Genomic DNA, 23,041 nt, shown 5'->3' with positions numbered 1-23,041 from the left:
TGCTGCTCCTTTAAGTGGATATATACCTTCTTCCCACAGCACTCCAGGGAGTGGGTTGCTTTCTCCCACTGGGGAGTGGGCCTCTGAACTAGTTACCAAGCCCAGGGCTGGCTCCCCTCCTCCCCAGGTACACAAATAGGATGACTGGCCTGGCCCCAGTCTGGAGGAAGCCCCTGAGTTCGAGATTGGATCCTTCTATGTCTCAGTCTGTGGTTTTCCTCTTATCCAGATAGAGTCCTATGCATCCCCAGACTCTCTTTCTCTTCCCTTTGTCTTTCCGCAGAAGGGGATCCCTCTCCTCCGTTCATTTTCCCTCTCCCAGTTTGCAATCATGCACCTATGGCCCGTCAGGTTGTCACGGTGGGTCCCTGGAAGCATCTCTGTCACTTTGCCATGGACTCTTGGAGTTCAAGGTCCTTTGGCCTCAACACTGCTTTGTTTTAGAGATGAGAGAACTTCAGATCCCCCTACTTCTCCACCTTGTTGGACCCTCTCCCTCGGAATCAAGTGTCCCACTCTTGATTTTGGTTCAGGGCATGATCTCACGGTTCATGAGATTGAGCCCTGCATCAGGCTCTGCACTGACAATGGGGAACCTGCTTAGGATTCTCTTTCTCCCTCTCTCTCTGCCCATCTCTCTCTCTCTCTCTTTCTCTCTCTGTCTCTCTCTCAAAATAAATAAACTTAAAAAAATTATTCATCTCATATACTTACAAAAAGAACACACAAGTTTTAAAAAAAGGAAAGATAGAAATTTTAAAAAAAGAAAGAGAAAGAAAAGAGAGAAAGAAAGGAAGGGAAAAAGTAAGAGGGAGGGGAGAAAAGACAGAAGGAAAGAATGAAGGGAGAGAGGAAGGAAGTGTATATGCTTCTAATTTTCTCTGAAATGGAGTTCCTGGGCATTCAGAATGTATCAAAGTTAATATTGCATATAAATACACATTAGCTCACCACTCTGTTATTTTTGGTTTTCAGGTATCAGATGCTAGGTAGCATCAATTTCCGTGAGTGTGAATCTGATGGATGGACCAATGATATTCCTATATGTGAAGGTATATGTAAAATTGTTTACAAATACATTCAAATATTTAAAAGAACTAAGACTTTTTTGAGATATCTACATTAAAATAATGCTTAAAGTTTGTAATTACATATTTTTGATTCAGTATTTTTGTGGCTTCTAATATAGAATGGATATTTAAGCTTTTTATTACTACGTTATTTTGTGTTTTATTGACCAAATGTGAATGCAGTTTCATCTGATCTAATGTATTCAAAGTATTAGAGATTAGGAAATCTAAAACCTATTTTCCTTTCCTTTTGGATTCTAAACACTAGAAATAGCACAAGGATCAGAATTTCAGCTTTACTAATGAATACATACTCAACCAATATCCACCCAAATGCAGAGATTGTCAATAACATCTGAAATGGAGACCAGATTCAGTTATCTCTCCCCTCTTGCATGACAAAGGAGATTTTCCTGTGGTCTTAGTCTTACTGAAAAGAGGCAGGAAGTAAGGAAGAGCTCTACTTTTCTTACTGATCCATAAAGCCAAGAGTCAGAATGAGAAAAATGTAGATCCTGTTTCTAAATTTTGGGCTAGTAATGCCAATCTGTCTAGTCATCATGGAAATAGATGAGTCAGAGTAGTCTTTCTTAGTTCCATGGTGAGAAGTAAATAGAGAGGGAGAGAGAGGGGGAAGGAGGGAGGGAATGAGGAAAAGGGGGAGGGAGAGAGGACCAGGAGGATGAAGGAGGAGGAGGAGGAGAAGGAGGAGGGCCAGTGGGAATGTGATCACTCAAAAGTCCTGTTACCTAAAGAAGAGAACTTACGGGAATGAGAGGAAAGATCTAATGTTTTAAGGAACATCTACACTGAAATCACCTGAGGTGCTTGTTTAATGCTGAAATTTTGGGTTACTAAAAACCTACTAAATCAGTATCTCCGGTAATAGCACAGGGAGATAGCCATAGAATTTCCATCTTAATGAGCATCCTGGATGATTCTACTCTAAAATAAAGTTTAAATGCCATAACCTACAAGGTATTGGAAAATATTAAGTAAAATCAAAAGGAATATTCAGATTATTTTGAGCACTGATGTGGGAGAGGAAGGAAAATTAAGGACTGTTTATCTATTGAAAGAAATAGAATCAGAAAGTTTGCATTTATACCTTTTAGGAATACAGCGTTATATTATCCTAGGGCTTAAGTGAAAAATTTCATCTAATTATCTCAACCTTTATATTTTTCAATTATTTAAGGAACATTTATTTGTTACTGTAAAAATGTAAACTGACATTCAAAGAAATAATTTTTTCTTTGTCCGCTCTCATAGAAAATAATCAGAGATAAGCTTATTGGTGTTTTTTTTAATTTATAAGCCTTTATATCCAACAAACAGGTTTATTAAATGCTTCTTTAAAAAAATTAAGTAATTCCCCCAATCTTTCTTTGTTAGTGACTTTATACCTGTATGTGTATATATACATATTTTTCATAATAAAGTTGTCAAATTCTATTAGGAAAAGTTATATTTATTTTTTTCAGTTGTTAAGTGTTTACCAGTGACACATCCAGAGAATGGGAGATTGACCAGTAGCGCATTGGACCTAGACAAGGAATATACTTTTGGACAAGTAGTACGGTTTGCGTGCAATTCAGGCTTCATGCTTGTTGGGCCTGCAGAAATACATTGCTCAACGAATGGTGTTTGGAGTGGAGAAAGCCCAAAATGTGTGGGTAAGATACATTTACTGTTCATGGGATCGGACAGTTTTAGTTTTTCTCATGAAAATTTGCACTTTTAAATATTATGCATAGAATAATACCAGTTATACTAATAACATTAAAACTAATATTTATTGGGCACTTACTATTTGTCAGTAATTGATCTAAGTTCTTTACATTCCATTTTACCTTCAAAATGACTGTGATTTATGCACTGTTTTCACCTCTATTTTATAACTGAGGACATTGTGGGGCAAAAAAGTTACATCTCATGACCAAGGTTATGATGGCATGACGGTGGAGTTAAGATTCAAACCTAGGTTATCTGAAACCAAATTCCATGGTCTTATCCATAATTAAATTGTAATGGGCTTTCATGCTCAAACAGAATACTAACCATTTCTGCTGCAAGATTTAATATTGGCCTACAGAACAGGTTTTCTTTTAATTTGTAAGATCAAAAAGTCATTATTTATTTCTACTGATACATCATTATAACATTCTGTTCTTGAATAACACTTCTAGAATGGGGTCCTATTTTATATTTGCACTGTAAATTTAGAGAAATATTGTGGAACTAAACTGAATTCACTAAATAACTTTCTGCCTCTTAAAAAAAAATTCTATAGTAAACTGCAAGTCAAGATTTCTTTAGTTATAGGGGCGCCTGGGTGGCTCAGTCGGTTAAGCGTCCGACTTCGGCTCAGGTCATGATCTCACGGTCCGTGAGTTCGAGCCCCGCGTCGGGCTCTGTGCTGACAGCTCAGAGCCTGGAACCTGCTTCCCATTCTGTGTCTCCCTCTCTCTCTGACCCTCCCCTGTTCATGGTCTGTCTCTCTCTGTCTCAAAAATAAATAAACATTAAAAAAAATTTAAAAAAAAAAGATTTCTTTAGTTATAATACTGCTAACCAGTGCATCATGACCAGTATGGTGATCAGGCTTTTGTAATAAAACATTATGGTCAGTTTACTTAGAGGTGCCATACTTCATTTTACCAATACTTATTTGGCATATTTATTTTTTTAACATTATCTAAAATTCACACTTTCTTAGTTTAGTCTATCCTATAATGAGATGCAGGGAAAGCATTTCTGGTCTTAAAAATTCTCTCTAACAATATTAGTTCTTCAAGTCAGTAATGGCAATCATATTTCTATTCAGCACAGCAAATACTGTATACCCCAGAGGCTCACAGATGGGGTTTCCCCCTTAAAACTAAATTTCTGAGCACCTGGGTGGCTCAGTCAGTCGAACATCACACTCCTGATATTAGCTGAGGTCGTGGTCATGAGATGCAGCCTGGCATCCAGCTCCACGCTCATGGTGGAGCCTGCTTGCGATCCTCTCTCTCCCTCTGTCTTTGCTCCTCCCCAACTCACGCTCTCTCTCTCTCTCTCTCTCTCTATCTCACTGTCTCTCTCAATCTCTCTCTCTCAAAATAAATAAAATTTTTAAAAAACCTAAATTTCTGTGCTTAGTAAAACCTTACTGGAATAACTAATGCATAAGATACATTTTGAAGAAAGAATGAGACTTTTTCCAACGAAGTTGAGTGGGGGGAAAGTATATCAGTCAGGAGAAGTTCAGGGAGAGGAAGGTACAAATGCAGTGAGGCTTCCAGGAGCCTGAAGCTCCCCTGTTCCATGTCTTCGAGGCCGTTGTGTAGGACACAAGCAGGGGTAGGTCAGTGATGGCTTGAAGATAGGCCAGTGCAAGGTTCTAAGGTGCTCCATATCATGCTGAAGAATTTGGCTTTTATTCAGACTGAATTGGGAATCGATGGAGGATTTCAGTGGAATCCTTCAACGGAGCGATGAAGGGACAAGAAAAACAGTCATTAAGTTACAAACAGGAAAATAGATTACAGAGGTGCGAGAATAGCATCTGGGAAATTAGTTATTGTTGCCATAATCCCAGGGGGAAATGTTTGAGAGAAGATGGGGGCAAATATGATGGCCAGTTTTTGGGTTTTCTTGACAGAAAATTTGGATGGATGGTAAGCCACAAAAACAGAAGATGTAATTCACAGATATAATGACAGTAGGTTAAATTAACTTCTTTGACAAAGTGTTATGCCAATTATGACTCTATTATCGATAACTAGAAAATACATAATTTTTACAAGTCATTCGGTGAAAATATTTATCACAATAAGCCTATATATCTATACCCAATTATATATATATAGTTGGTATCATTACTGGCCACTATTTACTTGAAGAGGACTAATTTATCTTCAAAGCAAATAAAATAAGCAACATAATTTTTATTTATTTATTTATTTTTGATAGAAAGAGAGAGACAGAAAGCATGAGTAAGGGAGGGACAGAGAAAGAAAGAGAAAGAATCCCAGAAGGTTCTACAGTGCCAGCAGGAAGCCACAGACAGGGTACGATCCCAGGAACCATGAGATCATAACCTGAGCCAAAATTAAGAGCCAGTTACTTAAGCAACTGAGCCACCCAGGCACCCCTAGCAACAGAAGTTTAATCAGAATTTTACCTTATTTCAAAAATCAAAATTAAGAACAACAGGTAAATAATTCAAGCAACCATGTCAAAATAGAAGTTTTGTTTCGTTGTCTGATTTGCCTAAAGGAAACAAAACTTGTATCTTTAACTATGTCTTAGACATGGCTTTTTAATATATAACAAACATTTTGGAATTTAATCCCTTATATTTAGAAATTTCCTGCCAAAAGCCAGAAATCGCAAATGGAAATGCTGCATCTCTGAAGAAAACTTACAAGGAAAACGAACGATTTCAGTATACATGTCACCAGGGTTATGAATACGGTAGTAAAGGAGATGCCATATGCACTGCATCGGGATGGACTCCAACCCCTTCATGTAAAGGTAATGTTATATTTCCTTTCTATATATTTTATCAATTCTTTTCATTCATATATTCCTTACAGTGAAGCAGTTTATTTTTTCTCACAATGGAGCGTTAATGTTGACAAGATTCGATATAAATACGATATACTTAACGTTTTATGTGTGCAAAAATTAATTTTGGTATAATTCTCTCGTTCTGAAGATAGACATAAAAGGAACAGAAGAGTTCAATAGCTCGTTAAGTAGTTGGTCTGCGGTCAAAAATCAAGTCTAGAGCAGAGCCAGGGCAATAATAGGCTCCCCAGGCATGATTACTTCTCAGACAGATTGCTCTTCTAAAGCCCAGCAGTTAGCTTTGCAAACAAAGTAAATGAGATGAATGCCATATGAGGGAACCCTCAATTAACAATGGAATTAAGTGGAAATAACTAGAGATTTCACTAAGCACAGGTGTAATATGAATCAATAGTGATGATGATGCGGGGGGGTGGGTGGCAGGGGGCACCCACCAAACTCTTTTAGGCTTCCTAATGGGGGATATTGTGCAGATGTAGAATCCACGTCAACTGTGCTTCGTGCCACCAAAAGTTATGTCTGTAATATTGTGTTCTACTTAGCCTACCTCATTTGAAAAGAGAGAGTTTCAAACTATCGTGGTCCAGATGCAAAACTGTAAAAGGTTGAGTTTAAGACATCATATCATTAGAAGAATAGCAAGAAGGTACAGCTATTACATGTCACACGGTAACAACTATGTTGAGCTGTTTGCAAACATTTATGGAAAAGGGTGCGTTAACTTCTGATGCGGGCTGCAGCAGCGAGTGAAACAAGTTACAAGTGCTATCCTACATGAAATCAGAGGTCAAGTGCCTTTCTAAAAGGGTGACTTTTATAGATATGGTCATATCGTGGCCCAGGGTAGGTGGGGAGATGGTGAGAAGAGCTGAACTCTTAAGAGCTCTCTGAACTTTTAATCATGTGATTCATAATTCCATGCGTAAACCTTGTTTAATGATCCTCTCTTACAAAAACTAGAGTTAGATTTTGAATGATTTTGTTCTTATTTTAAAAAATTTTTTGGTTGAGGGCACCTGGGTGGCTCAGTCGGTTAAAAGTCTGACTTCAGGTCATGATCTTGCAGTTCATGAGTTTGAGCCCTGTGTCGGGCTCTGTGCTGACAGCTCAGAGCCTGGAGCCTGCTTTACGTTCTGTGTCTCCCTCTCTCTCTTTCTGCCCTTCCCCCCACTCACATTCTGTCTCTCTCAAAAATAAACATTAAAAAAATTTTTTTTAATTTTTTTACCTTTTTTTTTTAAAAAGTAAGCTCCATACCCAACCTGGGGCTTGAACTTACAACCCTGAGATCAAGAGTCACATGCTCTACTGACTCAGCCAGCCAGGCACCCCAACCCCCCGAAAAAAATTTGGGGTTGAGTCCACAAGTAGCTCCTTGGAAAATATATCCCCCTACAACTGAGTGACCTCCACTTTCAGGCATTGTTAAGAAAATATTTTACAAAGAGGTTAGTGAAGAGAAGACAGTGATCACCCACATTAGATCTGTGATCAGCTGATCGTGTGTGGAGTCCAGCTGTTTGGCTTCATGGCATTTGTGGCTCCTACTCAAAGAAAGTGGGTGCACAAGTCCTCTGGCATTAACTTCCGCCGTATGTTTTACTTCCAGAGCCTGACTTAAATATTTAGAGAGCTAAATTATCCATCCAGTCGTCAAAATATAACTTATAAACCACTTACTTTATATCAGGCCCTTTGTCCTGTATAAACATTAGAATAAGTCACTCCACATTTCAGTGAACATTAGAATAAATCATCATTCCAGGTTTCAATGAAATTTACTTACTTCCAAGTTAAGACGTCAGGATCTGAGTTCAGTTTTACTTTGACATAAGACTCAGGATCGCCTGACTGCTCCATAGAAGTTGTCTAGTTAATTCTTTTTCTTGGTCACATAACTACCTGCTTAAAGCTGTTGCTGAGCACATATTTGTTTTAATGTGGGAAATCTGTTTTTCCCATATGTGTTGCTACAATTCCTAGGCTTACTTGAAACTTGACCCATCTACACCACACACATACGCGCGCGCGCGCGCGCGCGCGCGCACACACACACACACACACACACACACACAGTAAAGATCCCACATTTGTAAAACATTTTCTTTTTAGAATTTGTTTTTCATTTTCTTAGTCAATTGTATAACTCAAAAACTCAAGACAGGATGCCTTAGAATCCTCCTTTCTTTGGGGAGAGAGATGTCACTAAGATTGGATACTCTCTTTCACAAAACAGTTTACTAATGATCAAGATAAATAAAGAATGGTTCACCCCAAATTAAATAAGCATGCACTCTCTGTTACAGCAGTGGTTAATTTTATTGAAATGTGTTTTACATTAACTGGATACGGAGAAGTCTTTTATTAAAAGGAACTCCAGGGGCACCTTGTTGGCTCAGTCAGTTAAGGATACCGTTCTTAATTTCAGCTCAGGTCATGATCTCACAGTTTGGTTCTAGAGTTTGAGCACTGCATCAGGCTCTTCACTGACACCATGGAGCCTGCTTGGGATTCTCTCCCTCCCTCTCTCTCTGCCACGCCCTCGTGCGTGCACTCCCTCTCTCTCAAAATAAATAAATAAACATTTAAAAATAAGTTTAAAAGTAAAAGGTACTCTACATTGTACCTTAGCTAGTATATCACAAATGCTTCTCCTTATTTTCCTAGGACAATAGAAGGATCTACCTGCTGGTAATGATGAATTCCAAATCTATAGATCTTGCTTTCTCCAAATCTATAATAAATTTGGAACTAAAATAAAATTAAAATAAAATAACCTAGGATAAAATACTTAAAATTTCTTCCATCCGGTTTATGATTTTATGTGTCAGGTTTTTTTTTTTTTAATGTTATTTACTTTGAGAGAGAGAGAGAGAGAGAGAGAGCGCGCGCGTGCATGACTGGGAGTAGGGGCAGAGAGAAAGGAAAGAGAGAATCCCCAGCAGACTTCACACTGTCAGCATGGAGCCCACTGTGGGGTCAATCTCACGAGCCACGAGATCATGACATGAGCTGAAATAAAGTGTTGAACACTTAACTAACTGAGCCACCCAGGCGCCCTTCAGGGGTTCTGTTTGAAGGTGATTTGTCAAAACTTTGGTCTCTTTGTCTAATAAGAACCAGTCTCTGACAGCAAATCATTTATAGGAATAATTAAAAGTACCAAGACCTGCTAAATAAAAGCCACCTTTGCTCCAAATCTATCTGTTCTCTGTACAAGTCAGATTTTCTGATGACGAACAACATAGAGTGCTAACATTAAATTATTGTTCTTATTTCAAATGCTTACTGGTGGTATCTAACAGTAGGAAAAAATGTGACCCCACACATGCAGACATTCTCCAGTACTATTTTGGATAGAGGCACGTGCCCTGGCAATGTTTTACTAACATCATTTATTTTAATGGAAATTATGAAAGTAGGGAATTACAATTTATTAAGTGATTTATGTCCACTGCTCAAGAGTAATCACGTGAAGATCTTATTTCTTAATTATTTAACAAAATCCTCCCAATATTTTTTGTTGGCCTCTTAATAAAACTCTTGTTTTTTATATCTTGTAGCTTTTGAATTCAAAATTAAGTTAAGCCACAGTATGAAGTAAAAATCAGGATATAATAAACTGCACTGCAATAAGTCTATGAAAATATGATAGAGCAGAATAAAGTGAGGAGAAAAAATAAAAGTAAATAAGCACATTTAAGGCTCATCTGAGGGTAGTGTAAATTAAAATCAGGCACTGTAGAGATATTATACTTAAACTTTGTGTTAGGTACTCACATATTTAATTCTCTCTACTATAATCATTGCCAAAAAGTATATTATCATGTTTGGAATAGAGACTTATTAAAGCTTATTCTGGAGGAATGAAGTACAAATTTAAGACCAATTAAGACTTTGATAATACCTCTAGGAGATGGATGTACACAGTGGAAGCATGGTATGAAGAGTAGGAGGTATATAAGCAATAATTATAAGATTATAGAATGTGTTGTGTTAATGAATATTGAAATGAAGGGGAAGAACGTAGGTAGCATAAATTTCCAGGCTCCTGTCATGAGGTTTTTGTGTCACAAACTAAAATGTTGAACACAGGAGGAAAGCATATATTGAGAAAAAGTTGATTTAGTTTGGCATGTAGTTAGTTGGATATGCCTTTGAATTATTCACATGGACCTGTCTAATGTGAAGCTTCAGTTGGATATATGGATTTGGATCTCACTGAAGAGTTATTAGCGTAATGATGATAGCTTTTTATCATTGAAGTGTCTTGATTCACAGAGAGATTGTGAAGAAGCAAACAACAAAATCAAGGACAAATATGTAGAACCAACTGTAAAGCATAGCTATTCATTCATACAGACAATACTTGTTGGGTCTTCAGGCAAGATATTTCTGAGGTGGTGATAAGAGTCAGCAGGAAGATCTAGAGGAGCATCACTCAAGAAATAAGGAATAAAAAGTGCAAATGATATGAATAAGCCTGGCATGTGTGAACACCAGACAGAAGGCTATTGTGTTGGTCGTATAGAGAGTAAGTGGGACCTTGGTAGGAGATGAGATCTGAGAAGTAGACAGGGCCTAAAATTAAGTAGAGCAGAGGAAGGAGGGCAACTAGAAATAAAATAAAATAATACCGTTCAGACAAAATTAAAGAGTAGTAGGAAGACATAAGAATGTAAGGCATTGGAGAATGTCGAGAAGTCAGTGATCAACAGTGTCAAATATTACAGAGGGTTTTTATCTATTTCAGTTCAATAAATAATTAAGGAGCCCATGGTCTATAGTACCAGGCACTGTGATATGTGCAATACAGAGTTTTTGCATTTGGAAATTGGAGGATATTGGTGACTTTTGTCTGAGTACCACCAGCCTGTTGGGGATGTCAGAAGCCAGAGATAGCAGTAGATTGAAGAATAAATGGGAGGTTGAAAACTGGAGATACTAATTGTAAGATGATATTTGAAGGATCTTTGTTGTGAAGGAGAGGAGAAGGTAGTACATCAACTACCTTGAACAAAGGGTTGAGAGAACAAAGGGTTTAAAATTAGAGAAGCTTGCATATCCATTTAAGAGAGAATCGTAGACAAAAAGAGAGAGGGAAGGAATAAACAATGGTTTATTCTGTGGGAGATGGTCTACAGGAGATTAAAGTTTTGAAAAGCTAACATGAATATGAAAAAAACACCTTATCATCAGAGTAAGGGAAAGGCTAAAGTTTAAAACAGATATAGCCAAAGTTAAAAGCATGTTATAAAGAAATCTAGGGAATCCACAGTTTGTGGTCTGAATTGTTTTTTGTGAATGCAAGAATTTATTTGTCAATGAAGGAGCTATTGTGTTAGATGGCTTTTGAAGAAAATAAGGAATCATGAGTCACTTACTTTGGGAAATGGAATAGGAAGTAATTTGGGAGAATATAAATGATTTTCTGGCAATGCTGAATGTCAACCATGGCACCAATATAAATGGTTATATAACATTTCAACAATAGTTTAAAGCTATGATATTTTATTAGAAAAGGAGTATTGCCAAATCAAAACGACAGTGAGATACCACCTCACACCTGTCAGAATGGCTAACATAAACAACTCAGGCGACAACAGATGTTGGCCAGGATGTGGACAGAGAGGATCTCTTTTGCACTGCTGGTGGGAATGCAAACTGGTGCAGCCACTCTGGAAAACAATATGGAGGTTCCTCAAAAAATTAAAAATAGAACTACCCTACAACCCAGCAATTGCACTACTAGGTATTTTATCCAAGGGATACAGGTATGCTGTTGTGAAGGGACACACGCACCCCAATAGCAGCACTATCAACAATAGCCAAAGTATGGAAAGAGCCCAAATGTCCATCGATGGATGAATGGATAAAGATGTGGTATATGTATACAATGGAATATTACTCTGCAATCAAAAAGAATGAAATCTTACCATTTGCAACTACATAGATGGAACTAGAGGGTATTATGCTAAGCAAAATTAGTCACTCAGAGAAAGACAAATATCGTATGACTTCGCTCATGTAAGGACTTTAAGATACAGAACAGATGAACACAAGGGAAGGGAAGCAAAAATAATATAAAAACAAGGAGGGGAACAAAACTTAAGAGACTCTTAAGTATGGAGAACAGAGGGTTACTGGAGGGGTTGTGGGAGGGGGAATGGCCTAAATGGGTAAGGGGCATTAAGGAATCTACTCCTGAAATCATTGTTGCACTATGTGCTAACTAATTTAGATGTAAAGTAAAAAATAAAATTTAAATTTAAAAAAAAGAAAAAGAAAAGGAGTATTGCAAACTGTTCCATTGATGAGGTACAGAAAAGTTGATGGAAAGAACTGAGAAAGAGCTTTATGAATTAAGATAAAGTAGGTCATGGGAGAGCACATTATAGTTTGAAAATCAAATCCAGGCTGTGCCCTTTGTGTAAACAAAGTTTTATTGGAATACAGCCATGTTCATTTGTCTATGTATCTTTTAGGACTATGTTCATGCTGAGTAGTTGGGACAGAGACCTTTTATCTTTACATAAAATAGGTTTTCTCCAAACCCTGGACTAGGTTATTCTATTACAGTAAGAAAAATGTATCCCAAGATTGCAATAGCCTAATAAATTAAAGTTTATTTCCTATTTATGCTCACTTCCAATGTAGGTCTGAAGGGACTCTGCTCATTATATTAGCTGTAAGAATCAAGGGATATAGACATCACCTCTCCATGACTTTCCTTCATCCCTGCAGCTGTGGAAATAAGAACATAAAAATTCACACAATGGCTTTTAAAATTTCCTCCCTAAAGGGAAACATGTTAGTTTACATTCATTTCCTTGTCCTATGCAAATCACAGGGCCATGTCTCCTTCAAATGTGCAGGGATATGCACTCCTATTAAGTGTCTGGAAGGAAGAGACTCAGGCCATTTGTAAATAGTCCCTATGAGAACCACAGATGCCAAGGAAGTTGAAGAATAGTTGGAAAGAAGAGTTAAAGTGATTTGTCGTGAGTTTATTGCCACATATGGAATATTAGGATGTATGTTATAGCTTTAGGGAAAGAGGATTCAAGAGTCCAGGGGTGCACAAATACAGCAGATAAGAGATAGAGTACTGGGACATGAGTGATATGGTGGGAAGGATATAAGACTATCCTCATTATAATACCAATTTTTGCTGTGGTAGGGACAAAAAAAATAATATCCACTTTCTATATTTTTATGTACTTGATTATTTTAATGGGTAGTGGTTTCAACATTATCCACATGTCCTTTTTTCTCCAGAATTCTTATGTCCTTCTCCTAATATTCAAAATGGTGACTACACGCCCCAAAGCATCAGATACAGAAGTGGAGATGAAATCACATATAATTGTAAACCTGGCTTTTATCCTTCAAACCGAGAAAAAATGGCAACATGTACTAAAACTGTCTGGGTACCTCAGCCAAGATGTGGTAAGTTCCCTACATATCTTGACCTACTTCTTAATTCTGAAATTACTGTCTCTTAAACAACAGCAACAAAAATGGGGACACAATAAATCCAAATCTTTACCTTACTGTGTGTGTAAAGCAGGGGCTACAGAGACATTCCTTTCAAAGTAGACAATTTTAAGCATGGTCTAAATCACATTTTTGAAAATTAAAAACTATTTTATGCCATTTGATGTTAAATATGTGTGTATGAATATAAGTTTCTCTAACTAATGTAATTCTAATATCTGAACTAAACCATTTTGTTTGTATTTTCCTGCCTGTGATGGTGACCAGCTTTTCATGTGCTTGTTAGCCATATGGATGTCTTCTTTGGAAAAATGTCTTTTCATGTCTTCTGCCCACTTCCTAACTGGATTATTTGGTTTTTGTGCATTAAGTTTGGTAATTTCTTTATCGATTTTTTCCAAAGAAGAGATCCAGATGGCTAACAGACATAGGAAAGGATAGATGTTCAACATTACTGATCATCAGAGAAACACAAGTCAAAGCTATGGTAAGGTGTCACCTCTCGCTTGTCAGAATGGCTAAAACTAACAACATGGGAAACAACAGATGTTGGTGAGGCTGTGGAGAAAGGGTAACCCTCTTATGTTGCTGGTGGGAATGCAAACTGGTGCAGCCATTCTGGAAAACAATATAAAAGTTCCTCAAAAAGTTAAAAATAGAGCTACCCCACGGTCTAGCAATTGCACTACTAGGTATTTGCCCAAAGGATAAAAAAAATACTGATTCGAAGGGATACATGCACCCCAATTTTTAGAGCAGCATTATCAACAATTGCCAAAGTATGAAAGGAGCCCAAATGTCCATCAACTGTTGAATGAATAATGAACATGTCATATATATTTACAGTGGAATATTACCCAGCCACCAAAAGGAATGAACTCTTGCCATTTGCAATGACATAGACGGAGCTAGGATGTATTATGTTAAATGAAATAAGTCAGTCAGAGAAAGACAAATACCATAATTTCACTCATATGTGGAATTTAAGAAATGAAACAGATGAACATGGGAGGGAAATAGAGAAAGGCAAACCAAGAAACAGACTCTTAACTATAGAGAAAAAACTGAGGGTTGCTGAAGGGGAGGTAGGTGGGTGGGGGGTATAGTTAAATAAGTGATGGATATTGAAGACAGCACATGTTGTGATGAGCACTGGGTGTTGTATGTAAGTGAGGAATCACTAAATTCTACTCCTGAAACTAATATTACACTATGTGTGAACAAACTGGAATTTAAATTAAAACAAGTAAACAAATAAGTAAATAAATTAATAAATTTTAGGTTCACAGCCAAATTGACAGGATGGTACAGAAACTTGCTATATACTCACTGCTGCCACACATGCATCCCTTCCCTATTTATCAACAACCCCCCCCAAATGGTATGTTTTCACATTGATGAAACTGCATTCATCCATCATAATTACCCAAGGTCAGTAGTATACCTTAGAGTTGACTCCTGATGTACATTCTATAGGTTTAGACAAATGTCCATCTTTATGGGATCATACAGAGCTTTTCACTGCCCTAAAAATCCTCTGTGCTCCACCTATTGATTCCTCCCCTTGCTCAGTCTCTGCAAACAGAATGTCATATAGTGGGTCTCATTTCAGATTTTTTTTTATACTGAGAAATATGCATTTATGATTCCCCCAAGTCTTTTCATGATATGAGAGGTCATTTCTTTTGGCTCTAAATGATACTCCATTGCCTGGATATATCACAGTTTCTTCATTAGATTCGTGTACTGGTGGACATCTTGGTTGTTTTTACGTTTTACCAATTATGAATAAAGCTGTCGTAATCAAATAAATAATAAATAAATAAAACATTTGGTAAGGCTAGTGTCATTGAACACCTAATATATTAGTTCTTTATTTCTGTGTAACAGATTTCCCCCAAAGCATATTGGCTTCAAACAACACACCTTTATCTTCTCAGAGTTTCTGTGGGTCAGGAATTTGGGAGTGGCTTAGCTAGCTAGTTCTGAGCCAGGCACTTCTTGTGTTGCAGTCAGGATGTTGACCTAGGCTGCAGTCACCTGATGGCTTGGTAGGGCCGGAGGATCTGCCTCCAAGACGGCTGACTCATAAGGCTTTTGGCAGGAAGCTTCAGTAACTTACCACATGGGAATCTCCATAGGCTTCACGAATGGCAGCTAACTTTCTCCAGAGTTCATGATCTGATAGAGAGAGCGGCAGAAGCTTCCATACCATTTACAAACTAGTCACACACTGTCACTTTAGCCATATCTAGACTTTAGAAGTGGGTCTCTAAGTCCTGCATACTCAAAGGGAGGAGAATTAGGCTCCTCTTTTTGAAGGGAGAAAAAGACACTGCAGAATTTTCCAAAACCATCCATGTAACAAAATTCCATTCAATTCAACAGAGTACTGTCTTTTTTCCTGGGGAATGTTTCCTCTACTCTTTTCCAGGTATTTTTTGTCTCTATAGTTCTATTCCTTTCCTTTCCATACCACATTTGGTTGTACAGGTGTACTGCACTTACGCTGGATAATATATGAATACATTATGATACAAAAAGTAGGTCAGTGGCCTCCATATTAATTCTAGGGATAACTCCAAAATGAATTTTCAAATCAAAAGACCCTATCATCAACATGAAACAGACCTTAATGTGTAAAACAATTATAATAAAAATACTGAATGATTGAATGATTGAGATATAATCGACATATAACATTATATTAGTTGCAAATGTGCAACATGATTTGATACTGTTATATATTGTGGAATGACTTCAAACACAATTGTAGTTAAATCTATCACCACATCGTTAACATGTTTTTTCTTGTGGAAGCACCTTTAAGATCTACTCTCTTAGCAACTTTCAAATATACAATGCAGTATTAATAACTGTAGTCACCATGCTGTCTGTACCTTACATCCCCATCATTTTATTATTTTATTACTGGTAGTTTGTACCTTTCGACCTCCCTTGACCCATTTCTCCTGCCCTTCAGGCCCTGCCTCTAGCAACCCCCACTCTGTTCTCTTTATCTAAGAGTTTGGTATTTTTAGATTCCAAATATAGCTCATGTAGTCTTTGTCTTTCTCTGTCTGATTTATTTCACTTAGCATGGTGCCCTCCAAGTCCATCCATGTCATCACAAATGGCAACATTTCCTTCTTTTATTGGCTGAATAATAATCCTAGTTTCTTATGCACTCATCCAGTAATGGACACTTAGATTGCTTCCACATTTTGACTATTGTAATAATGCTACAGTGAATATGGGGCACATATGTCCTTTTCAGTTAGTGTTTTCCTTTCCTTCAGATAAATACCCAGAAGTGGAATTGTTGGATCATATGGTAGTTCTGTTAATTATTTGAGAAACCTCCATGCCGTTTTCATAGTGGCTGCACCAATCTACATTCCCATTAACAGGGCAGAAATGCTCCCTTTTCTCCATATCCTCACTAACATTTTTTTTTTCTTTTTGATGAAGCCATGTAAACAAGTATCAAGTAATATCCTATTGTGGTTTTGATTTTCATTTCTCTGATGATAAGTTAAGTTGAGCATCTTTCATGTGCCTTTAGGTCATCTGTGTTTCTTCTCTAGAAACAATGTCTGTCCAGATCGTCTGCCTATGTGTTATTCAGATTGGGCCTTTAGTTATTGTTGTTACTGAATTATATGAGTTTTTAAAATATATTTTGGATGTTTCCCCTTATCAGACATATGATTTGCAAATATTTCCTCCTACTCATTAGGCTAGTCATCAGTTTGTGGATGGTTTCCTTTATTGTGCAGAAGTAGTTGGTTTAATGCAGTCCCACTTATTTAGTTTTGCCTGGATTGCCTTTGCTTTTGGTGTGAATTCTACAAAATAATTGCCAAGATCAATGTCAAGGAACTTATCCCCTATGTTTTCTTCCAGGAGTTTTATGTTTTCAGGTCTTTCGTCCATTTTGTGTTAGTTTTCGTGTATGTTGTAGATAGTGTTCCAGATTCATTCTTTTGTATGTGGCTGTCCAGTTTCCACAACACCACTTATTGAAGAGACTGTCCTCTCCTCACTGCATATTCTTGGCTTCTTTGTCATAAACTATCTGGCCTTAAATGTATGAGTTTATTTCTAGGCTCTCTGTTCTGTTCTGTTGAGCTATGTGTCATCTTGGATGCTAATACTGTACTGTTTTGATTACTCTAATTCTGTAATATAGTTTGAAACCTCGAAGCATGATGCCTCTAGGTTTGTTCTTCTTTCTCAGGATTCCTTTGACGATTTGGATTCTTTTGTGATTACATATAAAATTTAGGGTTGTTTGTTCTATTTCTGTGAAAAATGCCTTCAGAATTTTGATAGGAATTGCATTGAATCTCCAGATTACTTTAGGTGGTATGAACATTTTAACAGTAACTGTTCCAATTCATGAACATGGACTATATTTCATTTATTTGTGTCTTTGATTTATTTCTTCATTTTCTAGTGTTTTCAGGGTACAGACCTTTCATCTTCTTGGATAGATTTATTCCTACATATTTTATTTGTTTTGATTGCTATTGTAAAGGGGATTATTTTCTTAATTTCTTTTTTTATAGTTTATTATTAGTGTACAGAAACACACCAGATTTTTGTGCATTGATTTTGTAGCCTGAAACTTTACTGATTTCATTTATTTTTTTGTTTTGTTTTAATATATGAAGTTTATTGTCAAATTGGTTTCCGTACAACACCCAGTGTTCATCCCAAAAGGTGCCCTCCTCAATACCCATCACCCACCCTCCCCTCCCTCCCACACCCATCAACCCTCAGTTTCTTCTCTGTTTTTAACAGTCTCTTATGCTTTGGCTCTCTTCCACTCTAACCTCTTTTTCTTTCCTTCCCCTCCCCCATGGGTTTCTGTTAAGTTTCTCAGGATCCACATAAGAGTGAAAACATATGGTATCTGTCTTTCTCTGTATGACTTATTTCACTTAGCATAACACACTCCAGTTCCATCCACGTTGCTACAAAGGGCCATATTTCATTCTTTCTCATTGCCACATAGTACTCCATTGTGTATATAAACCACAATTTCTTTACCCATTCATCAGTTGATGGACATTTAGGCTCTTTCCATAATTTGGCTATTGTTGAGAGTGCTGCTATAAACATTGGGGTACAAGTGCCCCTATGCATCAGTACTCCTATATCCCTTGGGTAAATTCCTAGCAGTGCTACTGCTGGGTCATAGGGTAGGTCTATTTTTAATTTTTTGAGGAACCTCCACACTGTTTTCCAGAGTGGCTGCACCAATTTGCATTCCCACCAATAGTGCAAGAGGGTTTCCGTTTCTCCACATCCTCTCCAGCATCTATAGTCTCCTGATTTGTTCATTTTGGCCACTCTGACTGGCGTGAGGTGATATCTGAGTGTGGTTTTGATTTGTATTTCCTTGATGAGGAGCGACGTTGAGCATCTTTTCATGTGCCTGTTGGCCATCCGATGTCTTCTTGAGAGAAGTGTCTATTCATGTCTTCTGCCCATTTCTTCACTGGGTTATTTGTTTTTCAGGTGTGGAGTTTGGTGAGCTCTTTACAGATTTTGGATACTAGCCCTTTGTCCGATATGTCATTTGCAAATATCTTTTCCCATTCCGTTGGTTGCCTTTTAGTTTTGTTGGTTGTTTCCTTTGCTGTGCAGAAGCTTTTTATCTTCATAAGGTCCCAGTAATTCACTTTTGCTTTTAATTCCCTTGCCTTTGGGGATGTGCCGAGTAAGAGATTGCTACGGCTGAGGTCAGAGAGGTCTTTTCCTGCTTTCTCCTCTAAGGTTTTGATGGTTTCCTGTCTCACATTCAGGTCCTTTATCCATTTTGAGTTTATTTTTGTGAATGGTGTGAGAAAGTGGTCTAGTTTCAACCTTCTGCATGTTGCTGTCCAGTTCTCCCAGCACCATTTGTTAAAGAGACTGTCTTTTTTCCATTGGATGTTCTTTCCTGCTTTGTCAAAGATGAGTTGGCCATACGTTTGTGGGTCTAGTTCTGGGGTTTCTATTCTATTCCATTGGTCTATGTGTCTGTTTTTGTGCCAATACCATGCTGTCTTGATGATGACAGCTTTGTAGTAGAGGCTAAAGTCTGGGATTGTGATGCCTCATGCTTTGGTCTTCTTCTTCAAAATGACTTTGGCTATTCGGGGCCTTTTGTGGTTCCATATGAATTTTAGGATTGCTTGTTCTAGTTTTGAGAAGAATGCTGGTGCAATTTTGATTGGGATTGCATTGAATGTGTAGATAGCTTTGGGTAGTATTGACATTTTGACAATATTTATTCTTCCAGTCCATGAGCAGGGAATGTCTTTCCATTTCTTTAAATCTTCTTCAATTACCTTCATAAGCTTTCTATAGTTTTCGGCATACAGATCTTTTACATCTTTGGTTAGATTTATTCCTAGGTATTTTATGCTTCTTGGTGCAATTGTGAATGGGATCAGTTTCTTTATTTGTCTTTCTGTTGCTTCATTATTAGTGTATAAGAATGCAACTGATTTCTGTACGTTGATTTTGTATCCTGCAACTTTGCTAAATTCATGTATCAGTTCTAGCAGACTTCTGGTGGAGTCTATCAGATTTTCCACGTATAATATCATGTCATCAGCAAAAAGTGAAAGCTTAATTTCATCTTTGCCAATTTTGACGCCTTTGATTTCCTTTTGTTGTCTGATTGCTGATGCTAGAACTTCCAACACTATGTTAAACAACAGTGGTGAAATTGGACATCCCTGTCGTGTTCCTGATCTCAGGGAAAAAGCTCTCAGTTTTTCTCCATTGAGGATGATGTTAGCTGTGGGCTTTTCATAAATGGCTTTTGTGATGTTTAAGTATGTTCCTTCTATCCCGACTTTCTCAAAGGTTTTTATTAAGAAAGGGTGCTGAATTTTGTCAAAGGCCTTTTCTGCATCGATTGACAGGATCGTATGGTTCTTATCTTTTCTTTTATTAATGTGATGTATCACGTTGATTGATTTGCGAATGTTGAACCAGCCCTGCATCCCAGGAATGAATCCCACTTGATCATGGTGAATAATTCTTTTTATATGCTGTTGAATTCGATTTGCTAGTATCTTATTGAGAATTTTTGCATCCATATTGATCAAGGATATTGGCCTGTAGTTCTCTTTTTTTACTGGGTCTCTGTCTGGTTTAGGAATCAAAGTAATACTGGCTTCCTAGAATGAGTCTGGAAGTTTTCCTTCCCTTTCTATTTCTTGGAATAGCTTGAGAAGGATAGGTATTATCTCTGCTTTAAACGTCTGGTAGAACTCCCCTGGGAAGCCATCTGGTCCTGGACTCTTATTTGTTGGGAGATTTTTGATAACCGATTCAATTTCTTTGCTGGTTATGGGTCTGTTCAAGCTTTCTATTTCCTCCTGATTGAGTTTTGGAAGAGTGTGGGTGTTTAGGAATTTGTCCATTTCTTCCAGGTTGTCCAGTTTGTTGGCATATAATTTTTCATAGTATTCCCTGATAATTGTATCTGTGAGGGATTGGTTGTAATCATTCCATTTTCATTCATGATTTTATCTATTTGGGTCATCTCCCTTTTCTTTTTGAGAAGCCTGGCTAGAGGTTTGTCAATTTTGTTTATTTTTTCAAAAAACCAACTCTTGGTTTCGTTGATCTGCTTTACAGTTTTTTTAGATTCTCTATTGTTTATTTCTGCTCTGATCTTTATGATTTCTCTTCTTCTGCTGGGTTTAGGCTGCCTTTGCTGTTCTGCTTCTATTTCCTTTAGGTGTGCTGTTAGATTTTGTATTTGGGATTTTTCTTGTTTCTTGAGATAGGCCTGGATTGCAATGTATTTTCCTCTCAGGACTGCCTTCGCTGCATCCCAAAGTGTTTGGATTGTTGTATTTTCATTTTCGTTTGTTTCCATATATTTTTAAATTTCTTCTCTAATTGCCTGGTTGACTAACTCATTCTTTAGTAGGGTGTTCTTTAACCTCCATGCTTTTGGAGGTTTTCCAGACTTTTTCCTGTGGTTGATTTCAAGCTTCATAGCATTGTGGTCTGAAAGTATGCATGGTATAATTTCAATTCTTATATACTCATGAAGGGCTGTTTTGTGACCCGGTATGTGATCTATCTTGGAGAATGTTCCATGTGCACTCGAGAAGAAAGTATATTCTGTTGCTTTGGGCTGCAGAGTTCTAAATATATCTGTCAAGTCCATCTGATCCAATGTATCATTCAGGGCCCTTGTTTCTTTATTGACCGTGTGTCTAGATGATCTATCCATTTCTGTAAGTGGAGTGTTAAAGTCCCCTGTAATTACCACATTCTTATCAATGAGGTTGCTTATGTTTGTGAGTAATTGTTTTATATATTTGGGGGCTCCTGTATTCGGCGCATAGACATTTATAATTGTTAGCTCTTCCTGATGGATAGACCCTGTGATTATTATGTAATTCCCTTCTTCATCTCTTGTTACAGCCTTTAATTTAAAGTCTAGTTTGTCTGATATAAGTATGGCTACTCCAGCTTTCTTTTGACTTCCAGTGGCATGATAAATAGTTCTCCATCCCCTCACTCTCAATCTGAAGGTGTCCTCAGATCTAAAATGAGTCTCTTGTAGACAGCAAATAGATGGGTCTTGTTTTTTTATCCATTCTGATACCCTATGCCTTTTGGTAGGCGCATTTAGTCCATTTACATTCAGTGTTATTATAGAAAGATATGGGTTTAGAGTCATTGTAATGTCCGTAGGTTTCATGCTTGTAGCGATGTCTCTGGTACCTTGTCTCACAGGATCCCCCTTAGGATCTCTTGTAGGGCTGGTTTAGTGGTGACAAATTCCTTCAGTTTTTGTTTGTTTGGGAAGACCTTTATCTCTCCTTCTATTCTAAATGACAGACTTGCTGGATAAAGGATTCTTAGCTGCATATTTTTTTCTGTTCATCACATTGAAGATCTCCTGCCATTCCTTTCTGGCCTGCCAAGTTTCAGTAGAGAGATCGGTCACGAGTCTTATGGGTCTCCCTTTATATGTTAGAGCACGTTTATCTCTAGCTGCTTTCAGAATTTTCTCTTTATCCTTGTATTTTGCCAGTTTCACTATGATATGTTGTGCAGAAGATCGATTCAAGTTATGTCTGAAGGGAGTTCTCTGTGCCTCTTGGATTTCAATGCCTTTTTCCTTCCCCAGATCTGGGAAGTTCTCAGCTATTATTTCTTCAAGTACACCTTCAACACCTTTCCCTCTCTCTTCCTCCTCTGGAATACCAATTATGCATAGATTATTTCTCTTTAGTGCATCACTTAGTTCTCTAATTTTCCCCTCATACTCCTGGATTTTTTTATCTCTCTTTTTCTCAGCTTCTTCTTTTTCCATAATTTTATCTTCTAGTTCACCTATTCTCTCCTCTGCCTCTTCAATCCGAGCTGTAGTTGTCTCCATTTTATTTTGCAGCTCGTTGATAGCATTTTCAGCTATTCCTGGCTGTTCCTTAGTCCCTTGATCTCTGTAGCAAGAGATTCTCTGCTGTCCTTTATACTGTTTTCAAGCCCAGCGATTAATTTTATGACTATTACTCTAAATTCACTTTCTGTTATATTGTTTAAATCATTTTTGATCAGTTCATTAGCTGTTGTTATTTCCTGGACGTTTTTCTGAGGGGAATTCTTCCGTTTCATCATTTTGGATAGTCCCTGGAGTGGTGCGGGACTGCGGGGCACTTCCCCTGTGCTGTCTTGAATAACTTGCGTTGGTGGGCGGGGCCACAGTCAGACCTGATGTCTGCCCCCAGCCCACCGCTGGGGCCACAGTCAGACTGGTGTGTGCCTTCTCTTCCCCTCTCCTAGGGGCGGGATTCACTGTGGGGTGGCGTTGCCCGTCTGAGCTGCTTGCACACTGCCAGGCTTGTGGTGTTGGGGATCTGGCGTAT

At 37.7% G+C, this 23,041-nt stretch overlaps 1 protein-coding gene across 1 annotated transcript in view; it reads left to right on the top strand.

The window, feature by feature from the left end:
• The window catches only part of CFH (complement factor H), a 227,870-nt gene that overhangs the window by 29,177 nt on the left and 175,652 nt on the right, over positions 1-23,041 (top strand). Inside the window, exons 4-7 of the mRNA XM_049635060.1 lie at positions 976-1,052; positions 2,555-2,746; positions 5,421-5,591; positions 12,927-13,097. Of these exons, the coding sequence (XP_049491017.1) occupies positions 976-1,052; positions 2,555-2,746; positions 5,421-5,591; positions 12,927-13,097 (611 nt within the window). The remainder of the gene's footprint in view (positions 1-975; positions 1,053-2,554; positions 2,747-5,420; positions 5,592-12,926; positions 13,098-23,041) is intronic.

Source organism: Panthera uncia, chromosome F1, assembly GCF_023721935.1.
Source record: "Panthera uncia isolate 11264 chromosome F1, Puncia_PCG_1.0, whole genome shotgun sequence".
Taxonomy (NCBI): domain Eukaryota; kingdom Metazoa; phylum Chordata; class Mammalia; order Carnivora; family Felidae; genus Panthera; species Panthera uncia.
This window is presented reverse-complemented; position numbering and strand designations above follow the sequence as displayed.